Source organism: Gopherus flavomarginatus, chromosome 3 (assembly GCF_025201925.1).
Source record: "Gopherus flavomarginatus isolate rGopFla2 chromosome 3, rGopFla2.mat.asm, whole genome shotgun sequence".
NCBI classification, from domain to species: Eukaryota; Metazoa; Chordata; order Testudines; family Testudinidae; genus Gopherus; species Gopherus flavomarginatus.
In genome coordinates, this window is record NC_066619.1 from 65,015,751 (window position 1) to 65,034,306 (window position 18,556).

Below are 18,556 nucleotides of genomic sequence, written 5' to 3' on the forward strand. Positions count from 1 at the left end.
AAGGCTGATTGTAATATAGAGGAACACAGTATAAGAAGTAACAGAAAAAAATGAAAAAAAAATTGTTTAATTTATTTGACAGTTATACAAATAATAAAACAGTAATACCCAAATGCTGTACACAAAATAATATTAGAGGACAAGCCCGATAGAATACATCTTAATACTGTAAACTACACAAATGGTATTGTGAATGCTCAGTAGCAACAGTACTGTGCAGAAATGCTCTACTCCATAAACTCTCTTCATTATATACATTTAGAACAATTGTGCTTTTCCCTACACAAAGTAACATATCTTCAAAACAATAAAACTTAATGTGCAATATAAAGCTTAAATCCTGCAAGAGGCTAGGCGCCTATTTGTTCTGAGCACTTCAACTCTCAGTGAACTCAATGAGAGCAACAAGTGCTCAGCACTTCACAGGATCAGACCCTAAAAAGAAAAGAAAAAAAAGTACTGAACCCACAGGTATTTATCTGCAAATTGCAGTCAATTCAAACAAGTCGTCATCCTCATGAGCGTGTTGATTTTATTTTTAATGAGAAGTTTATTTCATGGTAGGATTTATTAATTGTGGTTCAGTTTGCAAAACACATCAAATTGCCCAAACCCTTCAAGGCTGGAAACATTCAGTAGATGTTAGATGAGGGGTAGGAAAGGGGAGAGGAAGAACTGGAGGGATAGCTCAGTGCTTTGCACATTGACCTACTAAACTCAGTGTTGTGAGCTCAGTCCTTGAGGGGGTCATTTAGGGAAGTGGGGTAAAAAACTGCAAACTTAACAAGCAAATATATTCTCCGTTAAACCACAGGAGAGAGGGTCCCTGACAAAGAAATGTAAAAATACTAGTTTATAAATCATTTACAGCAAACATGTTTGAATGAAAACAAATTCCTCTGCTAACTTTGCCTCACTGTAGCTGAGCCTCAAGATTCTGGCAACGTAACAGACAGTCTCCAGAATTTTGCTTTCAATTATTATTCTTTTTAAAACATATTTGCTAGAATCATTACTGGTGATTGCTATATCTTGTGCAGGAAGAAGTCAGTCATTTGAGACTGTTCCTCATTCATAATCAGCTTAATCTGATGCCCAGTTTCATATCCCCACCAAATGGGTTATCATTATAGCAGGCAGACAACTTGTCCATTTTATTTTCTCTAGTTAACATAAGTCAGCGATAAGTGTTGGGCAATAATTACAATTGATGTTTATACTAGCAGTTCTGTAAGCAGTGTGGGGAGATGAAAACAACAGAACTCATCCAAAGCTGCTATGCAGATTTGAGCTAGACTGTTGTACTGTGAGTTGAAGAACCACACAGTGAAATCCATTCCCTTGCATAGGCCCTGTGCCATATTCAAACCTCCATATAAGTTCAGTGAGGCCAATCCTTCACCAACCTCCAAAGGAAAAAGAGGGTCACACCGTGGAAGCAGTGTGATTTCACAGTTGAGGGGAGGATTTAGGGAATTTGAATGGAGGTCCAGGGGCAGCCCTGTACATTATGGACACCAGCTCTGTAATCCTTGTGCAGCAGTGTTTAGGAGCAGGGCATGGCAGGCCAGGGATGGGTTGGCACCAATGGATCTGCTGATGTGGAGAAGATTTACTGGACATTGACCTTCACAAAGGGAGATATAGGATCATGGGGAAGGTGGCTGCAATAATGGACGCAGGACTGGGAATCCCCCTCTTCAGTCTACCAAAGAATCTCCCTGCATTACATTGAGTTACTGGGTTTGTTTGTAGTTTTTGCACTGGGGTCAGTTTCATCAACAGAACTAGATGTGAACACTGCAAAAAAGGCTCATGCATATCTTCTAAATACTTATTCATATTCTGCCTACTTCCCCCAATCTTCATCTGCTGAATTTTAAATCTGAACAGGAAAAAACTCATCTACCATTCTGTTTCTAGGTCTCACTGGTCTCCCTAAGTCTACTAAAAAAGCCATTTATTTTTCTTTTTTTGTGCAATGGGAAATAAAGCATGTCCATCTACTTTGAACTTTATCTTCATTGAACTCATATTGGAGTATTAAAAAGTTCCCTGAGATGGGGCAGAAAAAAACAGTTTTAATCCTCGAGGAAGCCCTTTTTTGACTGTAGACTCTGCCATCTCAACAGGGAGCCCAAATTCACAGACCACGAAGTATGTAGTAATAAAGGCATGTGAATAAGCTAAAAAAGGCACTACTCTGAGCTTCTCTGACATGAATATCAGTACATCTCTCAGTGGACAGTCAATCATTCTATAAAAAATAATGGGTGGAACAAGACGACCTCCATGCATATCTACTGTTAACAAGGATATCACCCATATTTGTTTTAAAATACAAACCTTTAATGTTTACCCTACACAGTTTTGCAGTTTTTCAAACCCAATTTAAATATGTTCCATTCAGTGCTGCCAAGTAGCTTTAAGTAATTCCCCTATGATTTCTGGAATAAAAAAACAAAACAAAAAAGGTATTAATCCATGATCACGTAGGCCAAATCTTGGACCCCAGCACAAAGCCAAAGCACACAAGTGTTGTGCAGGAAAGCTTGGTGGGGCAAGGGGGGAAATACTGACTATGTCTATGAGATGGACAGCTGTGCTTTCAAACCACAGTCTGTTGGCTGCAGTAATAAGTTCTGTGGCTTCCTCTGAGGGGAGTCTGGCTAGTGGACTTGCATGATTATAGACTTTCCTTTGCCATGGGTAATGAATCCTGGACCCACAAATTAGGAACAAGATTTATGCTTTAGGGCTAAACCCCCCCATGTGTTGTATAGATGCAGGGGGGAGGAAGGAAGAGTTAGTCAACAAGGCAAAGATATACTCTTAGAACTTTCTTAAGTGCTAGTTCTGGAGCCTGGCACATGACTAGAGACATAATCAGGCTTCAGACCCCACTGTCATTAGGGAGTAATCAGAGTGAAAGTGTGATATGGAGCTCATTCCACTAGAACCATCACGTCCAAGACCAGCAGTTGGGATCAGGGGGGTCTTCACTTGGCTGCAGTCATTCCTCTACCAAGGTGTGAGTAAAGTTCTTTAAACTAGCTCTTCCCTTCTTTAAATAGGTGCATCCTTGCTCATGTGTCAGGTGTTAAGTTTCCTGATATATACATTCTAAAAAGGAAGTCCTGGTTTTGCTTAACTCTAATGCATTCAATCACTCTAATTACCCAAGTCTCTGATATGAACAGACTAAGAAACGGTACTATGGACTCTTCTGTACTAGATCCTGAAGATACTCCTTCTGCCACTTCTAAATCTCTTTCTTGGACAAGTACAGGACAAGAGCAGTTGTTCTGAGTAAGAAAATGAATGAGTCAGGGAGGTTTGGAAGAATATAACTGATATGGGAATAATACAGCAATGTGTTATTTTCATCACTTATCAGCATGTTAAACTGATACAAGACAAGTATATTGTCCAACACTGAGAAATTTAGATTTAAAAAGGACTTTGTTCAATTTATGCTTTATTTTCCATTCAGTTATTTTTACCCATTCCAATGACAGGGATATTACATAGTGCAAAATTTTGCTACATTAATTCTTTGTCATTAATTCTTTTATTACAGTAATTAAAAACTGAAAATTTTGCTCCAAAGGCAATAAAAATCACACCCATATGTTTAAGTGCATGGAATAAAAACAATTTGGATATTTCTACAGAACAAATCACTTGAGACAAAGTCAGCATAGGAAATTTGTTTGAGGCTCTTCATTCAAACAAAGTAGGCAACATATATTCCAGTAGACAACAATACCCAGAAACATTTTTCCTTCAGCAGCACAGCAACACAATACTAAATGTATGTTTTCTGCATGAAAAGAAAAACAAAGGTATTTGTATACAAAAAAAAAAATCAGTGTAATCTTTGGTACCAAATGTAAGGGCACCTTCTTATTAAGTACGTCCTCCCCAGTTGGCAAGTAACAGAAACTTTTCCTTAAGAATGGCTCAAAATTACCAATCTCATAGTGGTTCTGTTTAGCTGGTACTGACAACCGCAGTTAAAAAAAGCAATCTGGAGGTTTAGAGTTGTGCAACAGCAGGATACAACAAATATTTTTTAAGTATTTGATTTCCCTCCAATAAGAACTTAATTCTTCAAATACAACTCTTTGAAGATTTTATTTTTAATTGTTCCTATTGTCCTCATAAAATCCTTTAAGGATTCCAATACCCAAATGAATAAAACAGCAATCAGAAAAAACACCAACAAAAACAATGAGGTTATAATACAAGGTCAAACAGTCCCCTGACTGAAGGCATTTACTTGATCTATTTAATCGTATAGACACCACTTTCTCCAGTAATTCCACCATGATTTCTGATGACAAAGGCTGTTTTATTTCCCCAAGGACAGATTCCATCTGCTGGGTATTTCTTCTACAAGCTGCTCAATTTTGTGGTGGCAAGTCAGCATTAAATGGACTATTTGCTTCTTCCTTAATTGACGATGAATGCATCATTGGATCTTGTAAACACTACTGATTATACATTCAAGCTTTGTTCTTAGTGAAAGTGGCACTTACTTGAACCCTTGCAGTCAAGATACCTTAGTTTTATAGCACTTCACAGGTATAATATCAGCTGGTCATGGACTTCAGGTAAGCTTCCTTTTCCCAATGGCTTAGTGGGTATTGAAATATATCCTCTGTTCGATCCCATTGCCTTTCACAACATCTTTATGATGAAGTGACTATTCTGTACTCTATATTGTACTTTATATGTGCTTTATTGCTGTACACATTTCCCTGTTGTTAATTTCAGTGCTCCTTGGTTATGTAACATATGTAAAGTTTTAAACTCTAATGGCATTCTATGAGGGCTGGCATTAGAAAAGTACCGATATTTTAGATCATCGTAGTAATGATATTTGACTGGTTTTCCATATAAATCCTTTGGGAATGGCCAGAACCCATACAGGTGAATTTCATCACAAAATCTGGTAGTGAGTGTGTACATGAGGAGACCGGTGCTGGGTCGTTTGATGTGGACCTTGTTTGTCAGCCAGTAACTACAAAGCAAACAAGAAAAAGACAAGTCATGAAACGTACATACAACTTCATATAAACAAAACTTGTGAAATGCACGTAGTTTATTTTCATTATATACATTATTTTTCTTTCATGCATGTTTTTATGGGCTTCATTCATTTCCTTGGAATGGATATATACTGATTAGCTTGTTTCTTCTCCTTTAGGGCAAGATGGTGAGCAGTTACTTGCAAAAGTAGTTCCATTAATTTTCAGTGGTATGACCTATGTAGGTAACTGCTCACTTGTGTGAGAAAGGAGTTCACAAGTTTTTAAAGGGGTCAACTTTCTTTTTGGAGGAGGAGGCTGAAGCTGCGACCAACACATGGTATTGCTCCTGAACTGAAGCTTTACATTGGCTCGATTGTATACTAGGAGTTAGGAATTCCAAAACAAAATGAATAATAATAATAGGAGATATACCAATCTCCCAGAACTGGAAGGGACCTTGAAAGGTCATTGAGTCCAGCCCCCTGCCTTCACTAGCAGGACCAAGTACTGATTTTTGCCCCAGATCCCTATGTGGCCCTCTTAAAGATTGAACTCACAACCCTGGGTTTAGCAGGCCAATGCTCAAACCACTGAGCTATCCCTCCCCCCCTGGAACTACCAGCTCCAAAAGATATAGAAAGATTTCATTCATTTTGAAAAGACACTCTTTTTACATTATTTCACAGACGTTAGATGAAGGGAAGAACTAGAATACCAGTTTACCTAGGTGATGGGGACTGCCACCCTCAGGGGCATTGTTAACAGGTCCAGAGAGTAACAACTACACCTTCTTTCTTAATGGGACAGGGCCTTAAGTTATTTTCTGTTGTGAGATGAGGTCATGGTATGGAAAAGTTTGGGAAACATGGATTCAAGATTAGCACCTACTAATCAGGATCATTTGCTATATTTAAACACTAAGATAGGAGGAAGTATCTGTGCCAAACAAATGTCTAAATAGTTCACTTTGACTGTGAAATAGTTCAAATCTTTGGGCCAAAGTCTTTTGGACTATTCTTCAAAAATATGCATGTAGCTGTTCTAATTATCAGGTAACTGCATAGGCAAAATGGGCCACGTAGACATATATCTGATCATTTGTACTTAGAAAGATCCAATTTAATAAATAAATATCTAATTAGCCAATTTTAAACACACAAATAAGCAAATTAATTGCTTGTGCAAAAGTAGATGCAGTGATAAACATTTTTGTGTAATGCCCTATAGCTTCTCTTAAGAAAACACACAAAGGCAAAATTGTATTTTTGTAAAATCTGATTCATTTTGTTTTACTGAATAATAAAGGACATATTTATTAAAGTAATCTGACCCTTTAACTTGTTTGCATGTTTACTACAAATTTGAGACTATTTCTTTTCCCTATCACAAGGATAGCAACTTTTTTATAAATTCACCATTAAAATGAACTGTCTCTATTCTCGATTGATCTCTTTATACGTACTAACAAAACCCTCATAAATCTGAACATGCTTTTGCAGACTTGATAGACAAATCTGTGCACGAAATCAAGATGTTACCAAAAGATGATGTATCTAATTTCTAATCTGAAATACTGTGCAGTGTTGTAGTTACACTGTTTCTTTGGTTTTCAGCAAGCTCTCCTTCTAAATGCAACAATGACAAATGTACATCTTGCCAGGCTTAGTTCTGGATGTCATTAATCACAGGTTTCTAAGGTTTTTTAAAGCATATGTTGGCAATGAGATAGAGCCTCTCAACTGCAAAAGTTGATGCAAAGAGTGACAGAGGAAGAAACACAAGAATGTGAAGAATCTGATAAATTTAGGCTTTTTTTCTTGCGTGACAAAAATAAATCCTGACTAATGACACTCCATTGGAAGACCATTCACATCTGTTTTCTGGTACATTTTGAATAAACTGAGGGAACTGTATTCTGAAAGGAGGCACTGAGTTGAACCATGTTTTGACAGAATTTTATTTTCTTGGTTCTATTCGGGTTTGCCAAAGTATGTTTTTAAGAGATAGATGTGCCAGCATTTCACAGGCTTATGAAAAAGGAAACACTTTTGTTAGGGTCAATGGAACTAATCCACATAACATTAAGATAGAGCTACAGCTACACTGACAATGACTCATTAGGTCAACTTATTTTCTTCTAAAATATATTAATTTTTATATTAACACCAGGTTAAAGAGAAGCCAGGCACATGAGTTTGAGTTCCAAATTCTAACAAGCTCTCAAGGCAAGCAGGTGCTGAAAATAATTGCAGATAACCTGCTCTGTCCATTGAACAAAGACGACAGCATGTTGTTCTCTAATGATAAACCTTTACTTCCACACTAGCTTGCCGTGCTACTACCCAAGCAGACCAGCCTCACACTGAACCTTTGACAAGTACAGAGGCTGTTTCACATATCATTCTTGCCTAAAAAACCAGTGAATGAAAATAAGAAGTGCAAGACATAACAGTACTGCATAGCTCGCATAACTGCAGATCAAGAGTTACATTTTGTCTTGCTCATGTATATTTACTTAAAAGTTTTCCTGTCTGTAAAACTGGGATGACATTTACCCTCTGCAAAACATGTGGAGATCTCTGGATGAAAAGTGCTAAATGACAGCTAAGTTTTATTATTAATTGAAACAAAGAAAAGTGGTCTGATTTTTATGCTGAATAGCCATACATTCCACTGAAGTTAATGAGATTATGTTTGCTCGCTCCACTGAAAATCAGATCACTTTTACATAGGTGCCTAAATATGGATTTAGGAATCAGGGGATGTTTTCAAAGACACAAATGGAAGTTGGGTGGACTGCATGGAAAGTCAAAGGGAGTTAGGCATCTAACTGAAAATCTTCACCGTCTTCCTATCTTTAGGCACCTAGTTCTGAAAAATATGGCCATATTCATTAAATAAGGTTTTGGCGTATTAGTGGCTTGGTAAGGACTGGCCTCGTGCTTGCTCAAACACTTAGCTAAGGTTTGTTAAGCACTTTGAAGAGGTAAAGCTCTGTAAGTGTTAAGTATTATTACTGTTTGGAGCAGGGGTTCTCACAACACATTTTTTGGTGGTCTCAAGAGTGTGGCCACCAGCTCTTGCCATACTGATACTTTTCTCTAAAACACTTAATTAACTTTAGGAAAAAAACAAATAAATATGCTTATACACACACACATCCAAATCATTGTAATTTATTTATGTAAGTTTTTTTGCAGACTCAATAGTAAAAATAATACTTGTATGTTCGTTAAATATCACTTTTCACAGCACACTTAGTAGCCAGCTCAGAGGCTGTGATAAGTGACTAACAAACATACAAGTATCACTTATCACAGCCTCCCAGCTAGCTAGTAAGTCTGCTGTGAAAAGTGATACTTGAATGTTTGTTAATATTACTTTTCTCAGCAAGACCCAGGACAAATTAAGCCTGCGGCACAGGAGGTGGCAGCGGGGCCAGGGGCGATGAATGTGGGGCCAGGGAAGGCAGCGGGGCCCAGGGCAAAGGGGGTGAGCCTGCATGGCCGGAGCCAGGGGTCAGCGCACATACCGTGTGGTCAGAGCTGGGGGCTGCATAGCTGAAGTCTGGGGTCAGAGCCTGCTGCTGCGCAGCCAGGACCAGGAGTCAGCATTGTGCTCCATGCTCTGCCCTCCAGCGGTGATGTTGGCAGTGCATGCAGGAGCAACAGGGAGGGAGGGGGAAAGGTTGATAATTGCCCCCCTCCCCCATCACCACCCAGGAGGTTTTCGTGACTGCATGAAAAGCCCCTAGTGGCCGCATTTGAGAAATGCTGGTTTGGAGTGCATACTTATGGTTGTGGTGTGGTTGGGGTTTTTTTAAAGACACACAAAATTATATTCATTTAGAGCAACATTGGGACTTCATGTGAATATATATGTTTACAGACATGAGTAAGAGTAGCAATATTTAGCCTTTAATATCAAAAGTGTCTTAAAAGCATCAGAAGCCCCAAAATCCTAAAAATATTAATTCTGTTAAAATTGACCTTTTCGGTTTCAGTTAGTGTCTTGCAGTCTGAGTGTCTGAAGTGGATGTGGCTTCGACAGTGGTTCTTTCATCTCAAAAAAAAAATGGCCTTTGTTTAAAAGGGAAAAAGAACCGTCTCTCCCTCTTCCAGTCCCTCCTCCCCGCAATAATTCCTGTTGCACTCACACAGTTTTAAAAAGCTGACAGGTTCTGTGAGCTGAAAGCAGCTCCAGGATGAGCCACAGCCACTTTAAAAGACAGCAAAGACTCAGGAATCTGTTTAGTTTAAGAGACATATGAATGAAAGCAAATTAAGAAAGTGAATATTATGGTATGCGGTTATGATAATTGCACAGTACTATGTGTTATTTTGAATGTTTTAATTAACGTGCATTTTTAGGCAGGAGAGACCTCTGAGATGTTCCCTCTGTTGATCCAGCATTTTACAACTGATAAGATTTTTATTGTCGTATTTTGTTTTAACAAGTGCTAGGCTCCCTGAGCTGAAAACAACTTCAGACTGAGCAATAGTTAGTTCAAGAACTTCAAGCCACAGATACAGATATCTGCTCAACATAGGCTGAAGCTGAAACCCTGGGATCTAGTTTCAGCAGAAACAGGTGTTGCAGGGCTACGTAGAATTGGTGTGGCAGGCTCACTACATGCAGGAGGTTGCAGAATCAAGCTGCTTACTTACTACACTGCTGCCTTTCCCTCAGAAGCCCAACCAGGTACTTCCGTTTTTTTTTGTTGGGAAACTTCCATGGCCTCCTCTTACCCTGGGTGAATTTCACTCATATAAGAACTAGGGTTGCCAACTTTCTAATTGCACAAAACCAACACCCTTGCCCTGCCCCTTCAAGAGGACCTGCCTCCACCCCACTCTTTTTCTGAGGCCGCACCACCCATTCACTCCAGCCCCTCTCCCTCCTCGCTTGCTCTCCCCAAACCGCATTCACTTTCACTGGGCTGGGGCAGGGGGCTGGGGTGTGCGAGGGGGTGAGGGCTCCAGCGGGGGGTGCTGGCTGTGTGGTGGTCCCAGAAAATGAGGAGTTAAGGGTGCAGAAGAGGGCTCCAGGATAGGGTAGGGACACAGGGGGCGGGGGGTGATCGGAGCCACCATTGTCCCTTTTTGACCAGGCATTCCAATCAAAAACCAGATGCCTAGCGACTCTAGTAAGAATGTCAGAGTTAAATGTTCATTAAATAAATCTGCAATATATAGAGACACTTCCATATTTTTGGCACAAGGAATTAGTACAAGTTATTTCCAAGAGACAGAGATGAATATTCTATTACTGCTAGAATGAAAAACACCCCCAGCATACCAAAGTCTATCGCTAGTAGAGTTTACGCTAGGAATTAAAAACCTGCAAGGAAACTTTCTTCTACTTGTCAAAACTCTTATCCAAATCATACTGAGAAAAATGTAATTGTTCGCCCACTCATACAGATGAGACATGGGCCCAAACTAAACTTCATAGTCAAAATATGGGGTGGGTTTAAATCTGTAGCTGAATTTTGCAGCTTGAGATCAGCTCAAATACAGATCCAAAGAACACAAGATGTGAAATGAATAAAAAGGTTAGAGCAGTTTGAAGCTTACTGCCTTCTTTAGAAATCAGATTTGAAATTAATCAGGAATGAACACATCTCACCTCTGCAAAGCCAAGATCCCAATCACTGTTTGAACTGATTTTAAAATAGACCTTTTCGTCTACCTGGCCTCTGTCATTTAGTCCTGGATTATATGACTAAAATTGTTAGTTACTAGAATAACTGCTCTACTATGAGCTCAATTAAGGCTTAATTTTTGGAAATTCCTTAAAGTTGCAAGTAATTGTTTGATCAATAACCATTTTGCACCTTTCCCTTCCTGCCTGTGAACACATTCAGTTAAATCTAAGCTATAATGAGAGCTTCTTTTTATTTATTTTTAGGAGTATGGTTTGAAAGTATGGTCTCTGTAAGATTAAGAATTCCAAGCAGCAAAGGAAAAGGCAGCTGTACTCAGGATCTGGAAAATGCAGCTGGCATCTTTAGTTTTTCACAGGTTATCTCTGGACCTACATTCACAGCGATCGATGTCCTAGACCTGATTTTCAAACTGGCTGTGGACATAGAAAAAACAAGAAACACCACCAGTCCTGAACAGACTATCGTCTCCTTCAGGCTAAGATCAGAATCCACCCAAGTCTCCTGGCAAGACAGAGCAGCCCTATTAACAAGAAGTTCCTGGATTCAGTCAAATTCTAAAACATCCTTGAATATTACTTCAATTCATCAAAAGGCCGTAAAAAAGACGACCAAGTAGGTCATTATGACCATTCAGTGTTAGTGTCATCATTAACCACAACAGCTGATATTCTGGCATTGAAACATTTGCTCCTTCCTCAAAGTTCCCAAGGGTTTCTATTGTTTTCTGATTATCTCTGACCAAAAAAAGTACAAAGGAAGACAATGCATCAGTGACCAAAAACAAACAGATATCAACATGTCCCAGTACAAGGAATACAAACTTATGTCCTGGCTATTGAAGAAACAGAGAAATCCCACCTTTCTTCCACCACAGCAGCTGCTAAATCACGTTCCATTAAACTATCACAGATTGTGAATCCTCCTGTTAACTGAGTACTTCAGCTACTCCCACTGAGACGTATTATCAGAGTCCTTCTTGGAGAAAGTAATCCACATCAAATATTGACTCTTGGAGCCCTAGGAAGCATACAGCAGGCATAGGCCTGACGACAGGATACCCTCTCACTTTGAATTTTCCCATTCTTGGCCTAAAGTTGCAACAGGCAGTGAAAAAGTCAACTACTTCCATCCAAACTCCCTCATGCCTCTCAAAAAGCAATGACAGTAAGCATTTGCATATCTGCTTAAAATGGATGTACATAGTAGCAATTTGCCAATTTAAATATCCTGATTAGTCATCTTAAAACAGAAGTCATTAGCAAAATACTGTTTGGCTAATTTCAGAGTAGCAGCCGTGTTAGTCTGTATCCGCAAAAAGAACAGGAGTACTTGTGGCACCTTAGAGACAATCAGATTTATTTGAGCATCAGCTTCCGTGGGCTAAAGTCCACTTGACTGTAGCCCACGAAAGCTGATGCGCAAATAAATCTGGTCATCTCTAAGGTGCCACAAGTACTCCTGTTCTTTTTGTTTGGCTAATGGCATTAAACAAAGATTAGTATACTGAGTGTATACTACATAGAAAGCTGAATTGGCCATTAAAGCCTTGCATTCTGTAATATTAAGATTTAAAAAGATTTGTGAGGTAAATTATTTATGTATCAGAAAGAACACAACAAAAATATTCATATAAATGAGACCTGTTTACATTTTCAGTGTTTAGCATTAAGGATTATTACTACAAGCTTAATGTATAATTTCTATTGAACTTCTGATGCAGAAGTCCCAGGTACAAGATTTTAGGAGAGGAGTGACTGGCAACAAGTCTGGCAGACACACTTAGAATAAAGTTTTCATGGACAATAGACTTTGAGAAATCCTATCATGGTGGAAAGGTGACGTAAGGATGGATTTGTCTAATGGTGCCTTGTCCTCACCATCTTGCATTGTTCAAGTACGGCAAAGTTTTGAGACAGCCTTTCAGAACAGTGGTTTCATCCCAGTAAGATAAAAGATGTTGAGGTACTGTGACTAGCAAAAATTGTGCCATATTAATCATTACACATTCCTGCATGAGAAGTTAAACAACTGAAAATCTGAACTGACATTATTAAGGGTGAAATCAAATGGAAATGGTGATGGGAGTAGATTTTATTTCATATATTTTACACCATTTTATTCAGTTGTGGATGGAAAACACAGCATAGCTACAAAACCAAGAGTAAACTTAAAAAAAAAAAAAAAAAAGTAACAGCATCAGCTGTTGGCTATCAGACTATCCATTAATAATCTTGGCACATGTCCTGTAGCATTCTGAAACCCCACTGAAGCACAGTCCACGCTGTTATAGGCTAATGAAAACTAGCACAATATGTTTATAAGTATAAAGACAGACAAACTTTGTTCCCTATTGTTTAATAAATATACATATAATTACACACACAAGAAATCTATGTTAAAAGAATGTAATTAAGATTGTAAAGTCAAGCACTCAAAAGTTAGGAAATGCTAGAATTAAGGTTGCCTGTGCTACTTAATTTGGCCCTAATTAAAAAACTTGGCATTATGATATGACCACATACTATTTTTTCCCATAGGACTTCAGGTCCCAGCCTATGCCCCTCTACAGATTTTGTTCTCTTCTTCATTTGAATCATGCAGCTTCCTCCTCCATGTTACCGGAGCCCAGGAGAGGTTAAACTGTTGCCAATTACATTTGTACAATAAGAGCACAGGAAGCACTGTTGAGTGCTTACCTATGAGCTAATTTTCAATATTTATTATATGGCATTCTCAAGCAGTTAGTATACAAGACAAAACTGTTTTTATCAAAAGTAGTAAGGCACTTTATTAAAGGGAGATGCACTTGCTCAAACTGTGAGTCTTTCTTTAATGAGCTTAGTCAATGTTATTGCCCCCTTTCCTCTTTCTTTGACCTGACTTGGTGCCAAGTGGTTTCTGCTAAATATTTTCAGGCAAATTTAGGTTCCTGTTTATAAAGCAGATGGTGAATGAAAAGACCATTAGCCTGGGTTTTTGATGATAGCGTTTTTGTTCTTCTGAGAATGAAGGGAAAAAAAAATCAGTGAATGAAGCTGTAAAGACAACCAAGTTACAAGAGGTACTATATCTTGTTATGAATAAGCATGAAAGTGCTAAGAAGATTGTGTATTCATCTTAATCACCACTGTGGAGAACTTTAAACATTTCAAATATTAGTTTTAGTGACTGTGACAAAACAGCTAACAATATATGAAAGCTCAGTTTGTACAATCTTAAAAATAATGGCCAAATTCTCTGCTATAGTGTAGCTGGTTTACAGTACTCTGGGGGCGTAATCTGGGCTGAGAGCAAATTTAGCCAATCATCTAGAGAAGACCACCTTAGTACAAGGGTGATACTCCAGTGACACAGATGCGATGTATGGGCACTTATGTCACACACCCCTCCCTGCAATCAGTGCACTGTGGAAAAGTAGGCATGGCAAAAAGATAGGGGACCTGACTACTATGCATCTGAACCACACCAGCCCTTGGCTGTGCTTTGACTTGCATTTAACTTGCCTTTATAACCTAGCATACGTTAGAACTGCCTTCCAGATGGCCCTGTGCAGAGCAGCATCAGGGTTGGGAAACTGCAAATGTGAGCTTTTAAACAACCTTTGTACCTACCTCTACCTGTACTTTATATCAGCTGAAGCTTGCTCATTGTCTTTGTCTGTCCAGGTTAAACGAAATACCTGAAAATATGTTTTCCCTTTTAAGGTGGTTTTGAACCTTCTGGGGCAAATTCTGTCTATATTTAGACCTGCAGAATTCATGATTTAAAGGGGAACAGAATTTAGCTCTGTGTTTTCAGGAATGTCCAGAGGAGCTAAAATTGTATACTATCAAAAACATCAAAAGGCATGTTTTGTTTTGTTTTTTAAAAATTGTAAGCCTAAAATTTACATTTACGCATTCAGGTACACTGTCCTGCTCCCACACAAGAATTTACTGTGTATATTCAAATAGGCTGTAAATCCACACTAACATTAAAAAGCCCACCGAAGAGTAGGTGCATCGATGATTCTTAAAAAGTAATCTGTTTGTGAAGTTTTCCAAATGGCTAACTTTACATGACCAAATAAAATAAAAATAAAACATAAATAAATAAAAGTCACAATATAAGCCTATATATCACTGAATAAAACACAACCAGAATAGACTGATATCCCATAATGGCTGCTGAAGTGTCAAGTATGAATTATTAAAATTGATTGTTAGAAGCTCAGAAGACAAGATCCCACATGGACAAGCCGACCCATGATACAGTAACAAGTTCAATTTGGACTTCACTGCTGAACAAGTTTTAGATGAATTTAAGAAAAATTAATGTACTGATCTCTCTTGAAGATCAAACACACAGGTGTCACACTATAAATGTAATGGCAAAATACCATCCTATATTACTTTTCAAGCACAGGTGAAATGAACTCAACATGAACTTATGCATACTATCCAAGGAGCCTCTATACGTTTTCCTTTTGCAATATTTCTGCGGAAAGAGTACTGACTCAGCCTCCAAAATGATAAACATCTCAAAATAAGAACAGCATAACTGTGTTAAAAGTTATACAAAATTGTCATATCATGCTTTTGGTGAAGGAGCAATACATCTATCCTTAAACTTCCATCTAACTTTTCTGGTTACTAATGTTATTAAGAACTACACAAAGGCAGATAATCTGGGAGCAAAATACTAACATGCTTAGAATGTCTCCTAAATAATGATCAACACACATGCATAAAACTATTTCAGCTTAGGGTTACTTAACTCAGAAAAGACCTAAATACACTCAGCACACATTGTAAAAACAATACAAATTGCTGACTTGAGAAAAGGCTCAATCTGCAGCTCCTACTCATGAAAGCAATCCTCCCCCATGAGCGTTGTTCTACTGACTGATTTGCAACTATTCATGTGATTAACAGTTATGACTCATACTGGAAGTGAACATTTAAACTAGATCACAGTCTACCGGACCTAAGAACTCCACTGATGAATCACAAAACCACCTAATCAGATGTTTAGAAGAATTTAATTAAACAATAACATACAAAAAGCTGCAAAACTGTTTTCTCCTAGATAAAAATATTAGAAGGATAGCAAGCTATGGGAGTAGTTATGACTATTAAGATATAGACTCTTAAATAGATTTTTTTTAAATTGTGCTATAACATGTATTTTTCAGGAATGGTTAAATGTATGCTGGCTTTCCTCTGTAATTGTGGAGCCATAGCAACAGAGCTTGTTTTCCTTTACATTAAATGTAGTGCTACAAGATAAATTACCGTTTGTTATTTTAGAAAGAAAATATGTTAATCTTATCCAAAATTTGTGTAAAATCTTACCCTGTGCCACAGTAAACAACACAACTAAAATGGAAACATGAAGGTATTTTTAAGAAGCTGTCAAATAAATGCAGTCAATCATCAAGGATCTGTCTCCTGCTCAAAATGGAGTCAATGAGAGTTTTACTATTGATGGCAGTAGGATCAGGAGCAGGCCCAAATTTATTAGCTAAAGACAGTATTTAGTATCTCTGTGCTGGTCTTCAATGCCTTCCATGGAATTGGCCCAATGCACCACAGATGCTTTCCAAGACAAAAAGATTTCCCTTGACTTTCCCCAGGAACTATGAAGCAGCGAAGCTCAAAGATGGAGTTCCTGAGAGTAGCTGAAAAGTCTTATTTGGAAACAAGGCCAAGGCTTTGAAACTCATTCCCAGAAACGAAGGACCACAAATCTCTCTGCCCTCAGAACAAAGTGTTAAATTCACTTCCAATTATCATTCCCTCAACTGCTATTCTGAACCACAAAAAAAGGAAAAGAAAGAAAAAGCAGTGAAGGCAAAAAGGGAGAGAGAGAAAGAAGCAGGAGACAGGTAAGTAGAGAGAAAGTAAATACATTAAAAAAAAAAAAACTTCTACTGCTTCAGGAGGAAGGAAAAGCAGATGACTGGACTAATGAGATTTTGGAGGCATCCTAATAATGGTGTGCATCATTATAAAGAACATAAGTGGATAATCTTCCCTTTCTAAACTATACAGGACTCAAATATACTCTACAAATTCTTCACTTATTTCAGCAAGATTATACTATTGTGCCTTGACTAGATAGGATTTCTGATAACACTGTTATGTCTTTTCCACCTAAGTGTTTTGTCAGTTTTGTTGCTTTTATCAAAATGAAAAACTTTAATATGATGGAGTTCATTGCTCTCTTTCAGATTTCTCGATTGTTCATCTCACTTCTCATTTTCAATGTACCATTTAGATAGTTTTGATTAACAGTATATATCCTAATTTCTAGTTTTGTGTTCTAATTTTAGTTTTCATAGTGGGCATTTATTCTGATTACAGATCGTTTACTTCCAGGGTGAAATTGGAGATTCATTTTATATATTGGATTAATTTTACATACCTGTTTCTTAGTCTACCAACATAACCAGTCTCTAAAACATTTGCATGTCCTTAAAAATCTCAATAATTAACCAATTCAGGAACTTATATTATTAGTGATGCACTTTTATATCAGCAGAACAACAATTAGATGTATGGTTAGAAGCTGAAAGCTTCATTACAATTGCTTAAAGGAGGATATTTCCTAGATTACAAAATAGCTAGGAAGCAACTGAGGCCCAGACTCACAAAAGGACCTAGGTGCCTAAAATCCAGAAAGTAGGCACCACTGAGAACCTCAAAATCCCCACTAAACTGCCAACTAACCCTCAGAGGTGCCTAAAATCCAATGGTGCCCAAATTTCTGCTAAAAGAACATGAGTACTTGTGGCACCTTAGAGACTAACAAATTTATTTGAGCATAAGCTTTCATGGGCTACAGACCACTTCTTCGGATGCTGTAGCCCACGAAAGCTTATGCTCAAATAAATTTGTTAGTCTCTAAGGTGCTACAAGTACTCCTGTTCTTTTTGCGGATACAGACTAACATGGCTGCTACTCTAAATTTCTGCTGTAGATGTCCCCTAGGCACCTATGGTTTTGGCTCTGGGCATGCACACAATCCCTCATTATAGGGGCCTGGGCACCTCTCTCATGTCTAAGCCACAGCGGGATCCTCAAACCAGGTGAAACTAGATGTTCCCCTGTCTCTCTCACCTGAGCACCTAAATCAGGGTTTGTAGATTCCCCCAGACACCTAAGCCCTTTGTGGATTTGGCCTATGTCCTGTCTGGATCTCAGGGCAAGTCTATACTACAGTGTTACATCGGCAATGCTGCACCGATGCAGGTGTGCTGCTGTAGCATGTCTGGTGAAGATGCACTATGCCAATGGGAGAGCACTCTCTCATCAGCATAATTACCTCGGCGCAAAGCAGAAGCTATTTTGGCAGGCAAATGTCTTCCACTGATGTAGCACCAGCAGCGAATGTGAACTCTATTCCTTAATGCAATGTCACTAAGTTCTTAAGAAAGTGCCTACCTCACTAGTTTCTCCAAAGAAATGGCATTTCTGATCAGTGGTGAAGTTCATATGTGCCACGTACCAAATTGTTGGTTGTAGGCTCATGTTGCTCACATGTCATTTTTAGTCATTCCACAACCATCTGTTCACACACTTAAGGGGCACACTGATGTGCATAAGGGAGGGATAGCTCAGTGGATTGAGCATTAGCTTACTAAACCCAAAGCTGTAAGTTCAGCCCTTGAGTGGCCACTTAGGGATCTAGGGCAAAATCAGCACTTGGTCCTGCCTAGTGAAGGAAGGGGGCTGGACTTAATGATCTTTCAGGAGAGGAATAGCTCAGTGCTTTGAGCATTGGCCTGCTAAAACGAGGGTTGAGAGTTCAATCCTTGAGGGGGCCACTTAGGGATCTGGGGAAAAGTTGGTCCTGCCAGCAAAGGTAGGGG

The 18,556-nt window shown here is 38.6% G+C and overlaps 1 protein-coding gene and 1 long non-coding RNA gene across 2 annotated transcripts in view; one reads left to right on the forward strand and one right to left on the reverse strand.

Annotated features, from left to right (window-relative positions):
• Positions 1-55: 55 nt before the first annotated feature.
• The window catches only part of ST8SIA4 (ST8 alpha-N-acetyl-neuraminide alpha-2,8-sialyltransferase 4), an 86,029-nt gene continuing 67,528 nt past the window's right edge, over positions 56-18,556 (reverse strand). The window contains exon 5 of the mRNA XM_050945927.1: positions 56-5,026. Within this exon, the coding sequence (XP_050801884.1) occupies positions 4,744-5,026 (283 nt within the window). The 3' untranslated portion in view covers positions 56-4,743. The remainder of the gene's footprint in view (positions 5,027-18,556) is intronic.
• Positions 8,422-15,134, forward strand: LOC127047617 (uncharacterized). The gene is made up of 3 exons (XR_007773413.1): positions 8,422-8,462; positions 9,407-9,737; positions 10,947-15,134. It is a non-coding gene; the product is annotated as an uncharacterized LOC127047617 (long non-coding RNA).